Below are 24,305 nucleotides of genomic sequence, written 5' to 3'. Positions count from 1 at the left end.
AAGGCAACACACATGGTTAGAACCTTCCTTATCTCTTCTTCCTGCCCTGAGCTTAAAGGTGACAGGTGGGACTGCAGCAATCATTTGGCCCCTTAGGGACAAAACTGAAAGAATTAGTGATTATGGGCTTAACATGTTTGGGCTGATGAACCTACTGCAACTGTCTGCCTCAGGTCTTGTTATGCAAGAAATATTAATTCCTATTTGTTTAAGCTATTCTTAGTTTAATATATTTCCTTGAGCTAAACACATTTCTAATTTCTACAGAGACAAATATGTAATAGGTTAGGTAAGTATTATGGAGATATGGGGGTAGACGGTGGGGCCACAGACTCCAAGGAGAGAGCTGGACAGAGAAGGGAGTGGTGGAGAGAAATGGAGCAGGTCATGTGAAGCCACATGAGAGGAAGATGGATTTAGCAATGAAGGAGTCCCTGGTGATTTGTGAGAGTGGTGTCCCCGGAATGGTGAATGGTGGTGGAGGAAAAGAGAGGCTGTGGAAGGATGAAGACTAATTGGGAAGTGCAGGAAGGGGTTGGTGATTCAGACCGGGGGTCAGCAAACTGTGGCCCCCTGAATATCTCCCCCCTGCCACCTGTTTTTGCAAATGTTTTATGGGGACCCAGTTACACCTGTGCATTTCAGTGCTCCCCCCATGACTGTTTTAGTGCTACCATGGCAGAGATGACTGGTTGAGGCAAAATACAGCCCAGAACCTAAAATATTTACTAACTGATCCTTAAAAAAGTAAAACATTAAAAAGGGGTGCTGACCCCTGATTTAGACCATTTTTCTACATGCTTGTCAGTGCAAACAAAGGAACAAATGGCCAAGTAGCTAAAGGAAGACACAAGGTTACAGGTTTTGTTTTTAATTTTAAAGAGGACACAGCTGGCAATGTAGCAGGAAGAAGCAAGCACTGCAGAGGGAGGGACTAACCCGCGGAGAACACAGAAGGGCTCCCAGAGCAAAGCAGGAGCATGAGGTGAGGGGCTCCCTGGTGACAAGTTGTCACAGGCTGCGCCTTCCCACTAGGGATGCTTACAACAGATTCATAGCAGGGCATGTGAGGGACAGATCTGCAAGAAGGTTCAGAGCCTACTCTCTGTAGACTGTCAAAAAAGCGAGCCCACAAAAAGGGGAGAGATCCTGCCAAATCATTTGGTCTCTGTAGGCCACAGTTACACCATCAGTAAACTGAATTTTTATCTGGGGATCGGAAAGTCTAACCAATCAAGAATTGTAAAGCACTCTGCAACTATGCAATGTCACTGAAATACTTAATCATAGAACTCTCCTGCCACCAGGATGCTGCGAGTATGAGGACGCAGATGCTCTCATGGTGCCCGAGAGATGAAAAGCTCAGTACAGACATTAGGTCTTACTAACTACCATCACAAAAGGCAGGGAACAGGCACGGTGCACATGAACCATACAACTATACAAACCAGGCAGAATCAAAGTGCTTTTTAAGGAACAAAAACAGGTGAAAGACATAAAAATGGAAAGAGGTGGTTCCCTTATTCCTCTAATCTGAGGAGAGAGCAGCAGGTATATGGTCATTTAAAGTTTTAGTTTTCAGCCTCTCTTCCTGCATTTTCACCAAAGAATCACAAAACATTAGAGCTAAATGAGTCCCTTCAATAACACTATTTCAAACCATTTTTTTAAAATTTTTTTATTTATTTATGATAGTCACAGAGAGAGAGAGAGAGAGAGGCAGAGATGCAGGCAGAGGGAGAAGCAGGCTCCATGCACCGGGAGCCCGACGTGGAATTCGATCCCGGGTCTCCAGGATCGCGCCCTGGGCCAAAGGCAGGCACTAAACCGCTGCACCACCCAGGGATCCCAAACCATTTCTTTTATAGATGATGAACATGAGACCCAGAGTAGGTGTGTTATCCAGCCAAGGGCCTAGAGCTGCCGTAACCTACTCCAACCTATTTTCCTCACATCAGTGCCTGCACAGCCTTATTATTATATCTTATCTCATTGGGCTTCCCTGATGGCTGCATTTGCCCAAAGGGGCAGGGCAGCAGTAGGCCTCTTCATGGAGGGCCTGTATCACCCTGGTATATTTGTGCAGCTAGGGACAGCAGGTGACCACATGACAATGTGGGTCACTGGGTGGGGTGTATCTAAGTAGGTAAGTCCCTAGGGTCAGTCCCTTAGAGAAATGGGAATCATCAGCCCCTGGGGACCCTCCAGTTCCTCTGGTATAGGCACTTTCTAGGGCAGGCACAAGTCAGGGGGCCCTGCCAAGCCTGCTTCTGCGGAAACAGGCTCTTCAGCAACCACTTGGGTAAATAAGTGGGGTGAGGGAGTTTCAGATCAGCTTAAAGCTTCTGCCCTTCACTACTTAAATGACAAAAGTAGGCACCAACAAATAACACATAAAGTCTTAACCTCTATTTTGAATGAAAAACTTGTTGCATTTATAGATAGATCTCCTCAGGCAAGGAAACAAAAGCAAAAATAAACTATCAAGACTACAACAACAGAGCAGCCCCAGTGGCCCAGCGGTTTAGCGCTGCCTGCAGCCCGGGGCGTGATCCTGGAGTCCCGGGATCGAGTCCCGCGTCAGGCTCCCTGAATGGAGCCCGCTTCTCCCTCTGCCTGTGTCTCTGCCCCTCTCTCTGTGTGTCTCTATGAATAAAGTCTTTATATATATAAAAAAAAAAGACTACAACAACACATAAAGTTTTTTCATAGCAAAGGAAACCATCTACAAAATGAAAAGGCAACCTACGGAATGGAAGAACATATTCACAAATGTTATATCAAACAAGGGGTTAATATCCAAAATGTATAAAGTATTTATACAACTCAACACCAAAAAACCTCAAATAATCCAATTAAAAAATGGGCAAAGAACCTGAACAGACGTTTTTCCAAAGACATACAGATGGCCAACAGACAAATGAAAAGATGCTCAACGTCATTTAACATCAGAGGAATGCAAATCAAAACCATGATGAGATATCACTGCACACCTGTCAGAATAGCTTGAATCAAAAAGACAAGATACAAATATTAGTGAGGATGTGGGGAAAAGGAACCCTTGGTGCATTGTTGGTAGAAATGTAAACTGGTGCAGCCACTGTGGAAAACAGTATAGAGATTTCTCAAAAAATTAAAAATAGAACTACCTCATGATCCAGTAATTCCAGAACTGGGTATTTACCTCTCCAAAAATGAAAACATGAATTCAAAAAGTTATAGGTTATCCCTGTTTTTGTTGTAGCATTTTTAAAATATCAAGATATAGAAGCCAAGATGAATAAAGAAAATGTAATATACATGGTACAACAGAATACTACCCAGCCATAAAAAAGAATGAAAAAAAGGATGCAATCTTGCCATTTACAACAACATGCATGGACCTAGAGGGTATTATGCCAAGTGAAGTAAGTCAGAGAAGGATAAATATCATATCATTACACTTATATGGGGAATCTAAAAACCAAAACAAGAAAAGAAAAAGTAGAAACAGACCCAAAAATGCAAAGAACAAACTGATGGTTGCTGGGGCGCAGGGGATAGGCAAAAGTGGTTAAGGGGAAGGGGACGTACAGGCTTCCAGAAGTATAGAATGTATAAATCACAGGGATAAAAGTCACAGCATAGGGAATACTGTCAATGGTACTGTAAAAGACATTGGATGGTAACAGATGGTAGCTACACGTGTGGTGAGCACAGCATGTATAAACATGTCACTACATTGTACACCTGAAACTAATTTACATTGAGCATCAACTATGCTTCAGTTAAAAAAAAATTATTATAAAAACCTGCTGTTAAGCTTCTTAGGGTTATGAATCCCTTTCAAAATTGGAAGAAATAACTCTGTAGAAAAAGGTATATATTAGTAAATTTGACATACATTTCAAGAAGTCCATGGACCACTTTCCATTTATGCACTCTTTGTGGGGGTGGTCCCTAGACCACACTACTAATTGCTCACCATCCATCCACCACAAAACTAAAAGTATACTAACAGTGATTACCTCTAAGAGATAAAGTCCTTCCAAAAGGACTTTTCATTTTTTTTTCCTTTTCTGTATTTTCCATGTTTTCTGTACTGACCGTGTTTTGTCCAGCATATTTAGAAAAAAAAAAAGTGTTAAAGACTGAGTCTTAAAAAAAAAAGTACACACCCCAAACTCTATTGTCTGCATCCACACATTAGCTTTTAAGTATCCCACAGGCCTTCAAAAAGTTCAGCCAAGGAACTGCACAAATAATTTCTATGTTACTGATCCTAATGCTGTTTATACTTTAATTAAGTCTAGGATATTGCAAGTAAAGGACTCAATGGAAAATTCCAAATCAATTTATCTTATTATTCTAGATGCTTCCACAGAAATTCCCCCAACTGAGTACGTCTAAAGAAAATGTTCCATTAACTGTTTCAGTTAGCTAAAAATCTCTCTCATACTTACCCTTTACTTCTTTCAGATCTCCCATGGCGATTTGTCCAGCTCTATAACTACATCCTCCTAAATGTCAGTCTAAGCTGAAGAGAACCCAATAAAGATGCATTGTTCAGGAGGCAGGTTAGATTTAAATGAGATCAGAGGCAAAACACTCCAGCCCTAAAAAGCAGCCATGGAAGGCATGCTCCAAATAAATAAACTACAGTGTAAGTTCAACTAGGACAAATGAATAAAGTCATCTTAGAGTTCTGGGGGAATATCTGGTATAAGACATAAGGAAGAATATGCCTCAGAAATTACTTCATTAAATAAGTAACATAATATGACATAACCTAAATGGTGTTCCAGTCAGGACAAGGCCTTCCTGCGCACTTATCCTCCCACCCAGGTTCTGTGAACCGAGATTTCCAAGCCAGGAACCTCCTTCTCTCAGGCAGACAGGAAAACACCAGAATCTGGCTTTCCCAAAAGTGGCCTGAAGCAGTTCTCCCTCAAGGGCTGACTTAAGCCTTATAAGGATCAGATAGGGCTGTAACAATGTCAACAGGGCCAGGCTAGCATAGCTACACTGGAAGCAGGCTCTGTCCAATCAGCCAGTAAGAGTGTAAGAGATATACAGTGTTCTAGAATTCCCTTTTCTATTATGAACTTGAGTGGAAACGGGGGTGGAGACTAAGTGAGCCCATGAGAAGCTGGAGTTCTGGCTCAACTGAGGTCCTGGAGAGAAACTTTAACTATCAATTACTGAACTGCCAGAGAAAGTGCTGCTGGCACAGCCCAGGGAAGGTGAGCCCCGCTGGCAGGGACTGAACATGCACACATACTGTGGGATGCCTGGCTGACCAGAGGAAGGCTGCCACAGAGCTGCCTTCCATTACAAGGGCAGTCTGGCAGAGCAAACATGCCACATCCTTAGAGGCAAGTAACTCTGAGTTCAAATTCAGGCTCTGTGACTTGGTAGCTATTTGAGCTGGGACAAATTCTTTAACCTCCCTGGGCCTCAGTTTCCTCATCTATAACATGGAGATATCAATACCTACCTTGCAGGGTTATGATGATTAACTAAAATAAATTATATGACATGTGTTAATAAGCACTCATTAAATGGCAGGGTAATTTTTTGCCCCCTAGTCAAATCCATTTGCTACTCCTCAGACACAATGATTTTTCCAAAGCAGAGATCTGACCTTCCCAGTCCCTATTTAAAACGTTTCAATGGCTCGTCTTTGCTCTCATAATAAAGAGCAAACTCCTCCTGGGTGGAAAGGAGAGACCAAAGTAATAGTATGAAGGTAGGAAATACAAAAGGAGTAAAAATGGATACTGCTATAAAAAAATCAGTCAAAGAACTCACAAAAAGGATATAAAATGACATATACTAAAAATGTGGGGAAGAGAGGAGAAAAGAATGGGTTCAAACTTAAATGATCATCATCTTCAAACAGACTGCTGTATGCGAAGAGTTTATATGCAAACCTAGTGGCAGTCATATATAAAAAGCCACTGGTAAATATGCAAAGAATAAAGATCAAGAAATCCAAATATATCATTAAAGAAAATCAGCAAAACATCAAAGACAGAGAAGAAAAGATCAAAGAAAATCTTCAGAAAAAACCCACAATTAATAAAAGGGCAATGAACACATATCTATCAATAATTACTCTGAATGTAAATGCACTAAATGCTCCCATCAAACACAGAGTGACAATAAAAAACCAAGATCTAACTATATGCTGCTACAAGAAACTCATTTTATACCCAAAGACATCTGCAGATTGCCAGTGAGGGAATGGATAAACATCTATCATAGAAGTGGATGTCAAAAGAAAGCCAGAGTAGCAATACTTATATTGGACAAAACTGACTTTAAAACAAAGACTGGGCAGCCCAGGTGGCTCAGTGGTTTAGCGCCGTCTTCAGCCCAGGGCCTGATCCTGGAGACCTGGGATCGAGTCCCACGTCAGGCTCCCTGCATGGAACCTGCTTCTCCCTCTGCCTGTGTCTCTGCCTCTCTCTCTCTCTCTCTCTCTCTCTGTGTGTCTCTCATGAATAAATAAATAAAATCTTTAAAAAAAACAAACAAAAAACAAAGACTGTAACAAGACACAAAGAAGGATGCTAAAATATTAATAAAGGTGACATTCCAACAAGAAGATATAACAATTGTAAATATTTATGCATCCAACAGAGGAACACTCAACTATATAGCAGTTAGTAACAAACATAAAGGAACTAATCAATAATAACACAGTAACACATGGGGACTTTAACACCTCACTCTCATCAATGGACAGATCATCTAAACAGAAAATCAATAAGCAAACAATGGCTTGGAATGACACACTGGAACAGATGGACTTAACAGATATATTCAGAATATTCCATTTTAAAATAGCAGAATATACATTCTTTTCAAGTGCACACAGAACATTCTCCACAATAGATGACGTATTAGCCTCCAAAACAAATCTCAACAAATTCAAGAAGATTGAAATCGGGGCGCCTGGGTGGCTCAGTTGATTTAACATCTGCCTTTGTCTCAGGTCATGATCTCAGAGTCCTGGGACTGAGCCCTGCATAGTGACACTCCCTGTTATCAAGGAGTTTGTATCTCCCTCTCCTCTGCCCCTCCCCACCTGCACTTGTGCTCACTTTCTCTTAATAATAAAATCTTAAAAAAAAAAAAAAAGATCAAAATCATACCATGCACATCTTTGACCACAATGCTATGAATCTAGAAGTCAACCACAAGAAAAAAATCAGGAGGTTAAATAACATGTTATTTAATAGTTTGAGGTTACATAACATGCTATTAAACAATGAATGCGTCAACCAGGAAATCAAACAAGAAATTAAGAAGTACATGGAAACAAAGGAAAATGAAAACACAATGGTCCAAAACCTCCAGGTTGCAACAAAAGTGGTTCTAAGAGGGAGATTTAAACAGCCCTACCACAAGAAGCAAGAAAAATCTCAAATAAACAACCTATCATCCTTATATCCAAAGGAGCTAGGAAAAGAACAAAGGAAAAGTCTAAAACCAGAAGGAAGGAAATGATAAAGCGTAGAGCAGAAATAAATGATACAGAAACTAAAAACCAATGAAACAGATCAATGAAACCAGGAGCCAGTTATTTGAGAAAAAAAAAAAATCAATAAAATTGACAAGCCTCCAGCCAGACTTGTCAGGAAAAAAAGAAAAAGAAATCAAATAAGCCATATGAGAGAGAAGAAATAACAACACCACAGAAATATAATCATAAGAGAATATTATGATTGAAAACTATATGCCAACAAAATGGACAACCAAGAATAAATGGATAAATTCCTAGAATATATAAACAACTAAAACGAAAGAGGGAGAAATGGAAAATCTGAACAGACCAATAACAAGCAAAGAAACTGAATGCTAAAAAACTCCCCAAAATCAGAAGTCCAGGATCACACAGCTTCACAGGGGAATTCTACCAAACATTTAAAGAAGAGTTAATTCCTATTCTTCTCAAACTATTCCAAAAAATAGTAAAGGAAAATTTCCAAATTCATTCTATGAGGCCAGCATTATCTTGATACCAAAACCAGATAAAGACACCACTAAAAAAAGAGAACGATATCCCTGATGAACATAGATGCAAAAATCCTCAACAGAATACTAGCAAACCAAATCCAACAAAACATTGAAAAAAAAAAAAAATCCCACAATCAAGTAGAATTTACTTCCGGACTAAAAGGGTAGTTCAATATTTTCAAGTTAATCAATGTGATACATCACATTAATAAAAGAAAGGATAACAACCATATGATTATTTTAATAGATGCAGAAAAAGCATTTGACAAAGTACAACAACATCCATTCATGGTAAAAATCCTCAATAAAATAGGTTTATAGAGAATATACTTCTACATAATAAAGGACATATATGAAAAACCCACAGCTAGCATCATCCTTAATGGGGAAAAAGAGCTTTCCCCTAAGGTCAGGAATAAGACAAGGATGTCCGCTCTCTCTCTCTCTTTTTTTTATGGTCAATAGATTCTTTTTTTTTTTGTATATATATATTTTAAATATTTTATTTATTCATGAGAGATAGAGAGAGAGAGAGAGAGAGAGAGAGAGAGGCAGAGACACAGGCAGAGGGAGAAGCAGGCTCCATGCAGGGAGCCTGACATGGGACTTGATCCCAGGTCTCCAGGATCACAACCTGGACTGAAGGTGGTGCTAAACCACTGAGCCACCAGAGCTGCTCTTTTTTTGTATATATATATTTTTTTTTATAGGAGTTCTATTTGCCAACCCAGTGCTCATCCGGTCAAGTGGCCCCCTCAGTGCCCGTCATCCAGTTACCCCATCCTCCCACCCATCTCCCCTTCCACTACCCATTGTTCGTTTCCCAGAGTTAGGAGTCTCTCATGTTCTGTCATCCTCTCTGAGATTTCCCACTCATTTCTCTCCTTTCCCCTTTAATCCCTTTCACTATTTTTATATTCCCCCAATGAATGAAACCATATAGTGTTTGTCCTTCTCCGACTGACTTACTTCACTCAGCATAATACCCTCCAGTTCCATCCATGTTGAAGCAAAGAGTGGGTATTCGTCGTTTCTAATGGCTGAGTAATATTCCATTGTGTACATAGACCACAGCTTCTTTATCCATTCATCTTTTGATGGACACCGAGGCTCCTTCCACAGTTTGGCTATTGTGGACATTGCTGCTATAAACATCCGGGTGCAGGTGTCCCGGCGTTTCACGGCATCTGTATCTTTGGGGTAAATCCCCAAAAGATTGGGGACCCAATTGCTGGGTCGTAGGGCAGGTCTATTTTTAACTCTGAGGAACCTCCACACAGTTTTCCAGAGTGGCTGCACCAGTTCACATTCCCACCAACAGTGCAAGAGGGTTCCCTTTTCTCCACATCCTCTGCAACATTTGTTGTTTGCTGTCTTGTTAATTTTCACCATTCTCACTGGGGTGAGGTGGTATCTCATTGTGGTTTTCATTTGTATTTCCCTGATGGCAAGTGATGCGGAGCATTTTCTCATGTGCTTGTTGGCCATGTCTATGTCTTCCTCTGTGAGATTTCTGTTCATGTCTTTTGTCCATTTCAGGATTGGATTGTTTGTTTCTTTGCTGTTGAGTTTAATAAGTTCTTTATAGATCTTGGATACTAGCCTTTTCTCTGGTATGTAATTTGCAAATATCTTCCCCCATTCTGTAGGTTGTCTTTTAGTTTTGTTGACTGTTTCCTTTGCTGTGCAGAAGCTTTTTATCTTGATTCAAGTCCCAATAGTTCATTTTTGCTTTTGTTTCTTTTGCCTTCATAGATGTATCTTGCAAGAAGTTGCTGTGGCCAAGGTCAAAAAGGGTGTTGCCTGTGTTGTCCTCCAGGATTTTGATGGAATCTTGTCTCACATTTAGATCTTTCATCCATTTTGAGTTTACCTTTGTGTATGGTGTAAGAGAGTGGTCTAGTTTCATTCTTCTGCACATGGCTGTCCAATTTTCCTAGCACGATTTACTGAAGAGTGTCCTTTTTCCAGTGGATAGTCTTTCCTGCTTTGTCGAATATTAGTTGACCATAGAGTTGAGGGCCCATTTCTGGGTTCTCTATTCTGTTCCACTGATCTATGTGTCTGTTTTTGTGCCAGTACCACACCATCTTGATGATCACAGCTTTACAGCTTTGTAGTATAACTTGAAATCCAGCATTGTGATGCCTGTGGCTCTGGTTTTCTTTTTTAAATTTCCCTGGCTATTCGAGGTCTTTTCTGATTACCCAAATCTTAAGATTTGTTCCAACTCTCTGAAGAAAAGTCCATGGTATTTTGATATGGATTGCACTGAATGTGTAAACTGCCCTGGGTAGCACTGACATTTTCACAATATTAACTCTTCCAATCCATGAGCATGGAATATTTTTCCATCTCTTTGTTGTCTTCCTCAATTGCTTTCAGATGTGTTCTGTAGTTTTTAGGGTATAGATCCTTTACCTCTTTGGTTAGGTTTATTCCTAGGTATCTTACGCTTTTGAGTGCAATTGTAAATGGGACTGATTCCTTAATTTCTCTTTCTTCAGTCTATTGTTAGTCTATAGAAATGCCACTGATTTCTGGGCATTGATTTTGTATTCTGCCACACTGCTGAACTGCTGTATGAGTTCTAGCAATCTTGGGGTGGAGTCTTTTGGGTTTTCTATGTACAGCATCATGTCGTCTGCAAAGAGGGAGAGTTTGACTTCTTCTTTACCAATTTGAAGGCCTTTTATTTCTTTTTGTTGTGTGATTACTGAGGCTAGGACTTCTAGTACTATGTTGAATAGCAGTGGTGAGAGTGGACATCCCTGTCGTGTTCCTAATCTTAGGGGAAAGGCTCTCAGTGTTTCCCCATTGAGAATGATATTTGCCGTGGGCTTTTCATAGATGGCTTTTTAGATATTGAGGAATGTTCCCTCTATCCCTACACTCTGAAGAGTTTTGATCAGGAATGGATGCTGTATTTTGTCAAATGCTTTCTCTGCATCTATTGAGAGGATCACATGGTTCTTGTTTTTTCTCTTGTTGATATGATCTATCATGTTGATTGCTTTACGAGTGTTGAACCAGTCTTGCATCCTGGGGATAAATCCCACTTGGTCCTGGTGAAAAATTTTCTTAATGTACTGTTGGATCCTATTGGCTAGTATCTTTTTTTTTTTAATATTTTATTTATTTATTAATGAGAGAGAGAGAGAGAGAGAAAGAGAGAGAGAGAGAGAGAGAGAGAGAGAGGCAGGGACACAGGCAGAGGGAGAAGCAGGCTCCATGCAGGGAGCCCGATGTGGGACTCGATCCCGGGTCTCCAGGATCGCACCCTGGGCTGAAGGCGGCGCTAAACCGCTGAGCCACCCGGGCTACCCTATTGGCTAGTATCTTGTTGAGAATTTTTGCATCTGTGTTTATCAGGGGTATTGGTCTATAATTCTCCTTTTTGGTGGGGTTTTTGTCTGGTTTTGGAATTAAGGTGATGCTGGCCTCATAAAACGAGTTTGGAAGTACTCCATCCCTTTCTATCTTTCAGAACAGCTTTAGTAGAATAGGTATTGTTTCTTCTTTAAAGGTTTGATAAAATTCCCCTGGGAAGCCATCTGGCCCTGGACTTTTGTGTCTTGGGAGGTTTTTGATGACTGCTTCAATTTCCTCCCTGGTTATTGGCCTGTTCAGGTTTTCTATTTCTTCCTGTTCCAGTTTTGGTAATTTGTGGTTTTCCAGAAATGCATCCATTTCTTCTAGATTGCCTAATTTATTGGTGTATATATTGGCATAATACGTTTTTAAAGGGATGTCCACTCTCCCCACTTTTATTCAACATAGAACTGGAAATACTAGCCACAGCACTCAGACAACAAAAAGAAAAGGCACTCAAATTGGTAAGGAAAAAGTCAAACTTTCAATATATACAGATAACATGACTCTCCATGTAAAATACCTGAAAGACTCCACCAAAAACTGCTAGAACTGATACATGAAATTAATAATGTCATAGGACACAAAATCAATGTAGAGAATTCTGTTGCATTTCTATACACCATTAATGAACAGCAGAAAAAGAAATTAAGAATGTTTTCTTTCCATTTCCAATCCCATTTCCAATTGCATAAAAAACCTAGGAATAAAGCTAGTCAACAAGGTGAAAGACCTGTGCTCTGAAAACTATAAAACACTGATGAAAGAGGGACACCTGGGTGGCTCAGTTAGGTATCTGATTTTTTATTTTAGTTCAGGTCATGATCTCAGGTCCTGGGATTAAGCACTGTGTAGGGCTCTGTGCTCAGTAGGGTATCTGTTTGAGGATTCTCCCTCTCCCTTTTCCCCTTCCCCTGCTTGCACATGCTCTCTCTAAAATACATAAATAAATCTCTTTTTAAAAAAACAAAAACACTGACGAAAGAAATTGAAGACAATGGGGAAGATATTTCTTACCTCCGTATAACTGGAGGAACAAATACTGTTAAAATGTCTATGATGCCCAAAGCAATCTACAGATTGTTATCTCAATCAAAATACCAACATCATTTTTCACAGAGCTAGAACAAACAATCCTAAAATTTGTATAGCACCACAAAGGACCCCAAATAGCCAAAGCAGTTTTGGGGGAAAAAAAAAAAAAAGCAAAGTAGGAGACATCAGAATTCTGGACTTCAAGTTATTATTACAAAGCTGTAGTAATCAAAACAGTATGGTACTGGCATATAAAAAAGACACACAGGGCAGCCCCGGTGCTGCAGCGGTTTAGCACCGCCTGCAGCCCAGGGTGTGATCCTGGGGACCCAGGATCGAGTCCCACATCAGGCTCCTTGCATGGAGCCTGCTTCTCCCTCTGCCTGTGTCTCTTCCTCTCTCTCTATCGCTCATGAATAAATAAATTAATTAAAAATAAATAAATAAATAAATAAATAAATAAATAAAAAAGACACACAGATCAATAAAACAGAATAGAAAACCCTGAAATAAACCCACATGTAGATGGACAATCTTTGACAAAGCAGGAAATAATATCCAATATGAAAAAAACAATCTCTTCAACAAATGGTGCTGGGAAAGTGGATAGAGAGGTGCAAAAGAAAAAAAAAAAAAAAACTGGACAACTCTCTTATACCATACACAAAAATAAATTCAAAATGGATTAAGGACTAAAATGTGAGACATGAAACTATCAAAATCCTGGAAAAGAACACTGGGCGTAACTTCTCTGACATCAGCCAAAGCAAGTTTTTTTCTAGATAGGTCTCCTGAGGCAAGAGAAATAAAAGCAAAAATAAACTCTTGGGACTACATAAAAATAAAAAGCTTCTGCACAGCAAAGGAAACAATCAACAACACTAAAAGGCAACCTACAGAATGGGAGAAAGTATTTGCAAATGACATACCTGAAGGGTTAGTATCCCAAATATATAAAGAACTTAAAAAACTCAACATCCAAAAATCAAATAATACAATTATAAAATGGGCAGAAGACATGAAGAAACATTTTTCCAAGAAAAACATACAGATGTCCAACAGACATGTGAAAAGATGATCATCACTTATCTCATTTATCATCAGGGAAATGCAAATCAAAACTACAATGACATAAATCAGCATATAAATGATATAAATCATATAAATGAAATCATATAAAATCATATAAATCATATAAATATAAATCATATAAATCAGCATATAAATGATATAAATCAGCAACACAAGAAGCATAGGTGATGCGGTTTGGTGAGAATATGGAGAAAAAGGAACTCCTGGCACTGTTGGTAGAAACGCAAACTGGTACAGCCATTGTGGAAGATAGTATGGAGGTTCTTTGAAAAGTTAAATTTAGAGCTAGCCTAGTTCTAATCCAGCAATCGCACTATTGGGTATTTACCCAAAGAATACAAAAACAGTCATTCAAAGGAATACAAGCACCGCCATGTTCATATAACAGCATTATTTATATTAGCCAAGATATGGAAAGCACCCCAAGTGTCCATCTACAGATGAACGGATAAAGAAGATGTGGCACGCATATCTGTCTATATACATAAAACATGTAAATGGAATACTGCTCAGCCATAAAAAAGGACAAAATATTTCCATTTGCAAGGACATGGATGGACCTAGAGGGTATCATGCTAAGTGAAGTAAGTCAGAGAAAGACAAATACCATATGATTTCACTTATATGTGGAATTTAAGAAAACAAATGATCAAAAGGGGGGGGGAAGAGAGACAAATCAAGAAACACTCTTAATTATAGAGAAAAAAGCCTGATGGCTACCAGAGGGGATGAGGGAGGATAGGTTAAATGATAGGGATTAAGGCATACCTGTGATGAGCACAGGGCACTGCATGGAAGTGTTTAATCACTGTGTTATTATACACCTGAAACTAATGTAACATTGTATATTAACTCACTGGAATTAAACTAAAAGCTTAGGGGTGCCTGGGTGGCTCAGTCAGTTAAGTGTCCAATTCTTTTTTTTTTTTTTTTTAAAGATTTCATTTATTTATTCATGAGAGACACAGAGAGAGCGAGAGGCAAGAGACACAGGCAGAGGGAGAAGCAGGCTCCATGCAGGAAGCCCGACGTGGGACTCGATCCCGGGTCTCCAGTTTAGGCAGGCGCTAAACTGCTGAGCCACCCAGGGATCCCCCATAAGTGTCTAACTCTTGATCTCAGCTCAAATCATGAACTCAGGGTTGGGAGACTGAGCCCCACGTACTTAGGATTCTCTTTCCCTTGCCCCTCCCCCGCAAAAAAATGCTTAAAAAAAATAAAAAGCAAACTCCTGACCATCTAAGAAGCCTGTATGTGCTGATCCTTGCCAATCTCTCGTCCTTGCTCTCCTATGCACCAGCCACAGGGACCTACTTTATGCTCTTGGAAAATTTAATCCTTCCCATTTCAAAACCTTCATACAGGCTAAAAGCCCCTTCTTCCCAGATCCCTCTATCTGGTTAACAACTCCTTCTAACTTCTTTGGGAAAAACCTTTCTTAACCTCCAGACTAGGTCAGGTTTCCTGATCATGCTCCGTTTGCCTCTCACCAAAGAAAAAATCTGCTTGGTAATTACACTCATAATGATCTACACTATGTCTTAGACAGTAACATTCTGAGGTGAGGAACTGTTTTTTGATTAGCACCGAATCCCTGGGAATCAACACCAAGTACAATGCCTGGTTCCATTTTAGGAGCTTAAAACTTGTACTGAATAAATAAATACAAGTTCAGAGGAGGGTTGGGGAAACAGTAGCTATTAATCTAGTTAGTACTTCTCTGTAACACTTGGCACATCTTGCCCAGCATGCTTATTAATATTTAATATTTCCTTTCTTGCTGGATTTTTAGTTCTCTTTTGTACAACTCTGAATGTTCCACTGCCTTCAATGATAGTGGGGTTCAGAGAAGATGCTCCAGGCTGAGGAAATTGTATGGAATTGAAGGGAAGGTTAAGTGGCCTGAATAGAAAGAGAAGGGTGAACTCTACCTGGAGGGCAGCTGTGGCCAGAGGTAAGAATAGGTTTCTTGCCCTAATTTTTCCTTCTTAGGGGCATTGGAGTTGACCTCTCTTTGTGGGGATGGGAAGATTCAAAAGGGCAACACTTACTTGTTCCCATGAAGAAATCATATGACGTTCAGCAGGTGGTTTTTCTATGATAGTCACCTCTGTCACACCTGGGGAAGATTCTGGAAGAGAAAAAGAGAACCCGTAGAGTTGCAATGGGCCTGCTCTCACATATTTCAATACTAGAGGCTGTTGATGAGTATCTAGGGAATATCAATCAGATTCCTCTGAACAGTATTTATGATTCCTGTGATAAAAACAGGAAGAACTGGTCAGTCCTTCACAGACACTCAGTCCCACAACCTAGGACCACACATTCAACCTGGTAGAAAGGGCACTGTAACACCCCCTATACTCAGTCACTGCTCAGTACTTCAGTTGTTGAAAAAAAATCAGAGATTCAACATTCCTAGTGATTTCATACTGAACTTCTCACTTATGACATGGTCAAAAAAGAAGGAATAGCACCAGAAGCTAGAAAGAGACATGGCAGGTTCTTCTCTTCCAGGTTTCAGAATAAGCGTGACACTATCAACCCTTTGGTTTTGGGCTTTTGCCCTCTAAAACTGTGAGAACAAATCTGTTGTTCTGAGTTACATGGTTTGTGGTACATTTTATGGCAGCCCTAGCAAACTAATATAAATCCTATCTACTTTTCTGTGATACTATGCAGATTATTCCCATTGACACCGCTCTGTTTTAGGACATGGTCACTGCAAGTGTAGATGCAAATTAAAGCCACAAACTCTGTGCTTTGATCCATCCTTAGCATACCACCAGAGGACCCTCTCCATACCTAGGCTTGTTTCCTATCTGATCTATTCAGTTCTCCATGTGGTTTCTGGAGGATAAGACCCTTCTATATCTGTCTGGTCTTATCTTCTTCCCCTCAGGAAACTGAAACACCCTTTGTTCCAGGTGTTTCAGCTTCCTCATTGTCTTCACCTGTGTACCACATCCCTCCAGAACTAAATCTATACTCATCTTTGATTATGCTGTATTCCTTTCCCATTATAATATATACCCAAATGTGTCCACGTGTCTCATCTACCCAAATCCTACCTAGACTTCAAGGCTATGCTAAAGTTCTACCTCCTTCATGAAACCATTTCAGATGACTCTAGTTCACCATGATCTCTGCTCTTCCCGATATCTGAACCCATCACATGCAGAGTTGGGGCCACATATGTTTATACTTAATTATATTTCTTTTTTTTTTTTTTTTTTAAGATTTTGTTTCTTTATTCATGAGAGACCAGAGAGAGAGAGAGAGGGGCAGAGACACAGGCAGAGGGAGAAGCAGGCTCCATGCAGGGGGCCTGACATGGGACTCGATCCCGGGTCTCCAGGATCACACCCTGGGCTGAAGGTGGCGCTAAACCGCTGAGCCACCCAGGCTACCCCTCTATTTTGAACAATATTTTGGTTATTTACCATAAATAATTACTGTAAACAGGGAATGTATTGAAAATACTTTTTTAAATCTCTAAGAATAAAGCAAAGACTTCTAATCTAGTTTAATGTATAAAATGGTTCCTAGACCCAATCCCTCCAACATTTTTGTGGGGAGGCTTCCCCATACCAATAAGCAATTCTCGGATATCATGGTGTCCTACAAGGGGACAGATTATGAGTTCAGTCTCTAAGACTGCTACCCTCCCCACTTCAGACATCAGATACAACTCTATGTTTTCACATGTGCTTCCTACCAACCTGCTACAGATTGGGGGTTCTCAAGATCCCCTCTCCTTGTACTTCAGATACTAGTCAAAAGCCCAGGCTATCACCTGTAGTTCTGACTGGCTATAAATCAGGAGGTTAAGACTACCTCCTCAGGCTCCATTAATTTGCAGGAGTGGCTCACAGAATTCAGAGAAACAGTTTACTTACTTGATTACTGGTTTATTATAAAAGAATATAACACAGGGATAGCCAGATGGAAGAGATGCTTAGAACAAAGTATGTGGGAAGGGACACAAAGCTTCCATGCCCACTCCAGGCAGGCCACTCTCCCCACATCTCCATTTGTTCACCAACCTGGAAGTTTTTGGGTTTTTATGGAACTTCATTACATAGGCACGACTGATTAAATCATTGACCACTGAGCACTGATTCAACCCTTCAGATCCTCTTCCTTTCCTAAAGGTCAGGGGACCGGACTGAAAGTACCAACCCTCTAATCACATAGTTGGATCCACTGGCAACCAGCCCTCATCCTTAAGTGCTTTCCAAAAGTCACCTCATTAACATAATGGAAGATCTTTACTACTTTCAACACTTGGGGAATTCCAAGGGTTTTGGGAGCTGTGAGCCAGGAACTGTGGACTAAGACAAAATACACAGTTGACCCTTGAACAGTATGGATTTGAACTGCATGGGTCCATTTGAACACCTGTTTTTTCCCCAATAAATACAGTACTGTAAATGTATTTTCTTTTTCGTATAATTTTATTAATATTTTTTCTCTATTTCATTACGGTAATACAGAATACAATACATACAACATACAAAATAATGTGTTAATCAACTTTATGTCATTAGTAAGATTTCTGGTCAACAGACTATTAGTTACGTTTTGGGGGAATTAAAAGTCATATACAGATTTTCTACTGCACTGTTGGTGGGGGGCAGTTAGCAGCCCTAATCCTGCTTTGTTCAAGAGTCAGCTGACATCTGAGTGAGCAAATATATATTTCTTGTAAGTCAGAATATCACAATGTGGTTCACTGATTCTATAATCATGTTAGTGTCCTTTCTATGCGTCATAAAATTTCCTCCAAGTTGTCACAAAGTTCAGATCTTGAGATGTAGCAACAACCCAAGATAGAAGGCAAAGTATTCTGGATTCCACATATTCTTTTTTCTTTTTTTTTTTAATTTTTTTTTTATTTATTTATGATAGTCACACAGAGAGAGAGAGAGAGGCAGAGACATAGGCAGAGGGAGAAGCAGGCTCCATGCACCGGGAGCCCGACGTGGGATTCGATCCAGGGTCTCCCGGATCGCGCCCTGAGCCAAAGGCAGGCGCCAAACTGTGGCGCCACCCAGGGATCCCGGATTCCACATATTCTAATCTTGGTTTATACATTCACTAGTTTTGTGACCTGAGATGTGACCTTTCTTAGCATTCAGAGACACAATAATTATATTTCCCTGATAAAGGAAGCAGAAGCAGCAAAGGTAAAGGTGCTTTGGAAAAGTAAAAAAGTATACTCAATTTTTTTTTTCTGCCTTCTGTTCAATGTTCTAAGATATTGGGAACCATGGTACTATGGTGGAAAAACACCATGAAGGAATGCCTGGGTGGCTCAGTCAGTTAAGTGTGTGCCTTCTGCTCAGGTCATGATCCCGGGGATTCTGGGATCCAGCCCTGCATTGGGCTCCATGCTCAGTGGAGAGGCTGCTTCACCTTTTCTCTCTCTCCCTGCTTGTGCTCTTAGTCTCTCTCTCAAAACAACAAAATCTTAAAAAAAAAACACACACACACACAAAAACAAAAACAAAACCCAAAACCAAACAAACATCATGAGCTTCAAGCTGTTAGACTTGGGCTAAGTCCTTGCTACTCCCTTGACTAGTTAGGATGGAAGATGCTGTCCATGTCTTCAGGGTTCCTTGTGGCATTGTTCCACCAAAGCTAAGACAGTGAATAGTAAATGTTATTCACATTTAAAAATTTTTTTTTAATTTTTTATTTATTTATGATAGGCACACAGTGAGAGAGAGAGAGAGGCAGAGACACAGGCAGAGGGAGAAGCAGGCTCCATGCACCGGAAACCCGACGTGGGATTCGATCCCGGGTCTCCAGGATCGTGCCCTGGGCCAAAGGCAGGCGCCAAACCGCTGCGCCACCCAGGGATCCCGTATTCACATTTTATAGAAAGGACATTCAGGTTGAGGGGTTAGGTCACTCCAAGTAGCTAGGCTAACTCCAAACATGGGTCTACTTAAGAGTTTATGTCTGTCCTTCAGCAAAGCCCTCTAGCAACTATCCTATGCAAATATAGAGCGTAGGTTCAATCAGTCTTAGCTGCCTACTATACCCACTGTTGTAGGACAGAACAATACAGAATTCTTTGTCAGTGATCCACCCGGTTGCATAATGATGTCATCTGACTACATCTACAGGGCAGTCTAGTATCTAGCGTTGCTGGAGGACACACAATATAAGTACCGGACATTAAGCTTTTGATTGCCAACCCTTCCATTTCAAATACATCCATCTTAAATAAACAAATTGCCAGTGTGTGACACAGCTACTAGCTAAACAACGAGGAACCAGGTCACCGCATCTGTGAAGTTCTCCTTTTTAAAAGCCCTGAGTAACTTGGGGAACTGTTTGATGGCTTGACTGACCCCTGCTTTTCCCCCTCCTGCACCTGAATTCCCACGTTTAAGTTTTACATTCACCAAAAAAGAGTGGTTCTGTGAAACCCTAGCCACCCCATCCTTGGATACTATTAAAGCAGAGACCCAGGCCTGTTCCTCTTCTCCCTCACGTGGCTGTGGGGCCCTCAGGCATGGCATGCACCCTCTTGGACTTTTGAGTAATATATCCTTTTTTTAAAGTTCCCTGATGGTTGTTACTGAGGTGCATCTTGCAATCACTGTAAGAACCACAAGGGCCAGCCCAGCCCAGCTACAACATTGGCTCCAGTCAGGAATATGTCTGTGGGGGCTCATCACCAACTACATATGCTCAGGTGAGTGCATCAGGCTTTCCGAGCCAATAGCATCACTGTCAATAGGCTGAGATGGAAAAGTGCACAACAGTTCCGTGCATAATAGGCCCATGTGTAGGGGCTACAGGCTCACACAAAACTGTTGTGATGCTACTACAGATAAAGCTGCACAATGGAATAAACGACATTGAGTTTAAAATGGAATCAGGAGGTCAGAAGGGGGAGCCCAAGTGCTGTAGCACTCTATCAATTGCATACCTCAACAGGAAGAGAGTTACCTTGCATTCCCAACAGGTACAAGCCAGCTTTACCACTTCAGCAGAAGGAAGAAAGAATTTCTCCTTGCCCAGCAACAACTCAGACAAATGAGAAACCACCATCACCCTGCACTCTCACTTTCCTCCAATGGACCTCCTTCAAAGCAACCCCTCCCAACTCCCTCCTTTTTCTCTATAAAGTAACGTGTCTTATCTTTGATTTCTGGACTCACCTATTGTTTGCCAGAGGTTGTGTGTCCAGAATTGCAATTCTCTGTTATCCCCTCCCCCCAAAAAACAACTAAAAAAACAAACACACAAACAAACAAAAAACACAAAAACCCACCAACTATTGTGCTGATAAAATAACTGGCTATTTTACTTTTAGGGCTAACAAGGACATATGACACTTTGAACACATTCAAGACAGGTCAACTGGTCAACGTGCTGACTTTAAAAACCTTCCTATAATAAACTGTTTAGGAAGTACTAACTGTAGGGACTTTGTTACCCAATATAAACAGCAGTGGTGGGAGGGGGTACTGGGGATGAAGAAGGGGAGATAGAAAATAAGTCTCATTTGTATAATGCTCTATTTCAGGGAATTGGTATAAATTATCTTTTAATCTTTCAATGATCTTATGAAGCAGGTATCATTACTCATTTTTTTTAAAGATAAGAAACTGGTTGAGAGACATTAAATAATTTCATAGAACTGAATCTCTAAGCACAACTGCAACACCAAGCCTAATTAGCTTTTTCTACTATATTCTCTTAGTAGTTAATTCTGACAGGGGGATGGGAAGTAGCTTTCCTCACACCAAGCAATTCTTAGACATCAATTCAACCCAATTCTGGCACCATCTATCCAGAGACAGCATCCACAAGCTAAATGCTCAGTCCCACAAAACTGCCCTCCACTTAAGATGCTAATTCCAACGCCAAGTTGTTAATTGTGCTTCTGACTGGCTATAAATAAGAGATTCCTCCTTACTGAAACCCTCCTTTGGTTCAATTACTTTGCTAAGGTGACTCACAGAACTTAAGACACCTACTTTCTTAACAGATTACAAAGGATATTATAAATCAATAGTCAGATAAAAAGATGTATTGGGCAAGGTCCCAAACAAAGCAGCTTCTGTCCTCCGGGGTTTGGGGCCCAGCACAGTGACAATGGAAGTGTTCTTTCTGGTTCATCAACCTAGAAGCTCCCCAGACTTGCTTCTTTTGCATTTTCATGGAGGCTTCACTATAGAGGCACAATTGATTAAGTTATCAACCACTGGCAATTCATTCAACCTCTAGCTCCTCTCCCTTCCTAAGAAATCAGGAAGTAGGACTAAAAGTTCCAACTCTCTAATCACAGTGATTGTTCAGGCAACCAATCCGCAACCTGGTTACCTAGGGGGTTTCCAAAGGTATGTCAACAGAACAAAAGACACTTTTTATGACTTATCACTTAGGAACTCCCAAAGATTTTGGAAGGTCTGTGCCAGAACCAGAAAGGAAGACCAAATATGTATTTCTTATTATAAATCACAATATCACAGATAACCAAAAGCATTGTGAAGATGTTTGGAAAGCAAGAGCAGGAACAAGTTGTCCTTGGTCTATTAAGATGTCACAGGAGAAATAATAACTGACTAGGCCTAGCCATCCCCACTTTCCTGCCTCTGGGACCAACGACAAGTATTTGTGACCAGCCTGGCTGGAATAATCTGTATGGCAGAGTAGGAAATGAAATATTAAATGAACCTATGAAACTCAGGTCTTTAGTCTCAGCGAGCTGCACTCTACATAATTGTATGACATGCCACAGATGAAAACTCTGTGGTAGCTTACTCCAAAGTTGAGTGCTATCAATTCCTTTCTTCCCTGCCTTCCCAAAAACAGTTCTCCATTGAGAGGAGGAGTCTATTTCTCCACCTTCTTGAATTTGAGGTTGGCCTGTGATGGCTTTGAGTAATAAAATATGGCAAGGAGATGCTGTGCCAGTTTTGTACTTAGGAAAACTGAGTTTCCTCTTCCTCTGTGCCCTGAGCCATCATACACTGAATCCAAGCTACTTTTCTGAAGAAAATGTTGAGAAGCACTGAGAAGCCAGACATGAATGAAACCCATCTTGGATTTACAGCCTAGCTGAGGTATCAGATAATTCCAGTCCCAGCTGTATTTAATTGCAACCACTTGAGAAACCCAAAATGAGAACCCTCCCAGCTAGGCCCAGTCAACTGACAGAACTGGGAGATACAGTAAATTTCTATTTAAATCCACTATGTTTTGGGGTGGTTTGCCACCCAGCAATAGATAACTGGGACATACACCCCGGTAGAAAACAAATCTCTGATGTATTTAATGAGAACCTTCTATGTCCTCAGCTTGGGAGAATTGTGGAGGCCGAGAAAATTAAGGCCATTCCACTTTAAGTTCAGCGTTAGCACAAGTACAGCCATCCCAGGCCCCTGTGAATAAGAGCTGAAATTTACCTTGCTTCAGTTACAGGAAAAAACTGCTTACAACTCAATGCCCTTTAAAGCCCCATATCAGAATGTAAACAGAACTTGAGAAATTCCTCCACCCCTTCTGGAGGTTCCCTAGACCAGCCCATAAAACTAAGCTGAAACCCACCTCGGGGTCCAAGTCCCCGCTCCGCTGTGTCGGGTATACTTGGACCCAAGCTCGAGCTTGTAAATAAACCCTCGTGTGTTTGCATCGGTGTCGGCTCCTTGGTGGTTTCTCGGATTCGCAATCTTGGGCACAACAAAAATCATTGCCAGAGATAAGGAATTTAAGTAGGAGACACAACCTCAAGAAATATTGCACAAACACTACAAACATGAAAAAAAAGTGAAAATTTCAAGATAATATATATGTGAAACTGAGTAATACAGATCCTAAGGGCCTCAGGAGTTAAAGGTAGAGGGAGGTAGATAAAGACTGAAAAAGTGACAGAAAATGATCAGATTCAGTTGATCTGGGCCTTTAAAGGATAATGGGCCATTCCTGCAGACTGGCTCACTGAAAACCTACTCCTGCTCCCTTCTACTGTGCATTCCTGTATTTTAGAGACTGGACAGATAAAGACTACATTTCCCAGACTCCACTTCAGTGAGGCTCCCTCAGACTAATATTCCTGCATGGAAACTCACTCTCATACAGCTTGGAAGGAGCAGGAGAAAGGGTAAGTGGGGAAGATTAGATCTTCTTACAAGCATAGCTGCAAAGGTGTTTGGATCTCATGGTGTTGAGAGCTGTGACAGAAGCAATGGCATTTCATAAGCCTGCAGCTTCCTTAGCATACCAGCCATAGGTACTTCCCACTCAGCATCTTCTTTCTGCAGTGTGGTCCTCAGCCTGCAGGCTGCTCCTTTTAGTGCTGCCAGTGATTTTGTGGTCTGTTTCTTCATTGGTCCATTGCTGCTTTAAGATTTAGAAAAGTCTAGCCTTAAATTAGCTAGTGTACTCTATGGTCTGCAACCAAGAACTTTGACACATACAGTGTGCATTTGTGGGTTCAGAAGTGACTTTTCAGAACAGGCAAATGTGCACAGGTCAGAGAAAGAGGTCATTTACATGACCTAAAAATACTGGCCATAGAGCTAAAGTATGAGATTCTGGAATCCAAGATGTGACATTAATGGTCTTTAAGAGCCAGAGGGGGAAAAATGGAGATATCTCTGTGATTAGGTAAGAACATTCAGAGAATAATTGAAGAAAACTAATCTATCACATAAATCAAAGAATTAGATAAGGACATACTAGAAACCATAGTTTGAAGGCAGGATAGTGGGGGGCTAGGAAGTGGGATGGGATAAACTGCATAGGAAAGAGTTGACATAGCCAACCTGAGGTAA

The 24,305-nt window shown here is 40.7% G+C and overlaps 1 protein-coding gene across 5 annotated transcripts in view; it reads right to left on the bottom strand.

Annotated features, from left to right (window-relative positions):
• Positions 1-24,305, bottom strand: part of TPGS2 (tubulin polyglutamylase complex subunit 2) — a 67,685-nt gene that overhangs the window by 36,226 nt on the left and 7,154 nt on the right. For all 5 annotated transcript variants that reach the window (XR_005362500.1, XM_038543469.1, XM_038543468.1 and 2 more), the window contains exon 2: positions 15,555-15,634. Coding sequence is in view for 4 of the 5 variants with exons in the window: in XM_038543469.1 (XP_038399397.1) it covers positions 15,555-15,634 (80 nt within the window). In the remaining variant the exon portion in view is untranslated. The remainder of the gene's footprint in view (positions 1-15,554; positions 15,635-24,305) is intronic.

Source organism: Canis lupus, chromosome 7, assembly GCF_011100685.1.
Source record: "Canis lupus familiaris isolate Mischka breed German Shepherd chromosome 7, alternate assembly UU_Cfam_GSD_1.0, whole genome shotgun sequence".
Classification (NCBI taxonomy): domain Eukaryota; kingdom Metazoa; phylum Chordata; class Mammalia; order Carnivora; family Canidae; genus Canis; species Canis lupus.
This window is presented reverse-complemented; position numbering and strand designations above follow the sequence as displayed.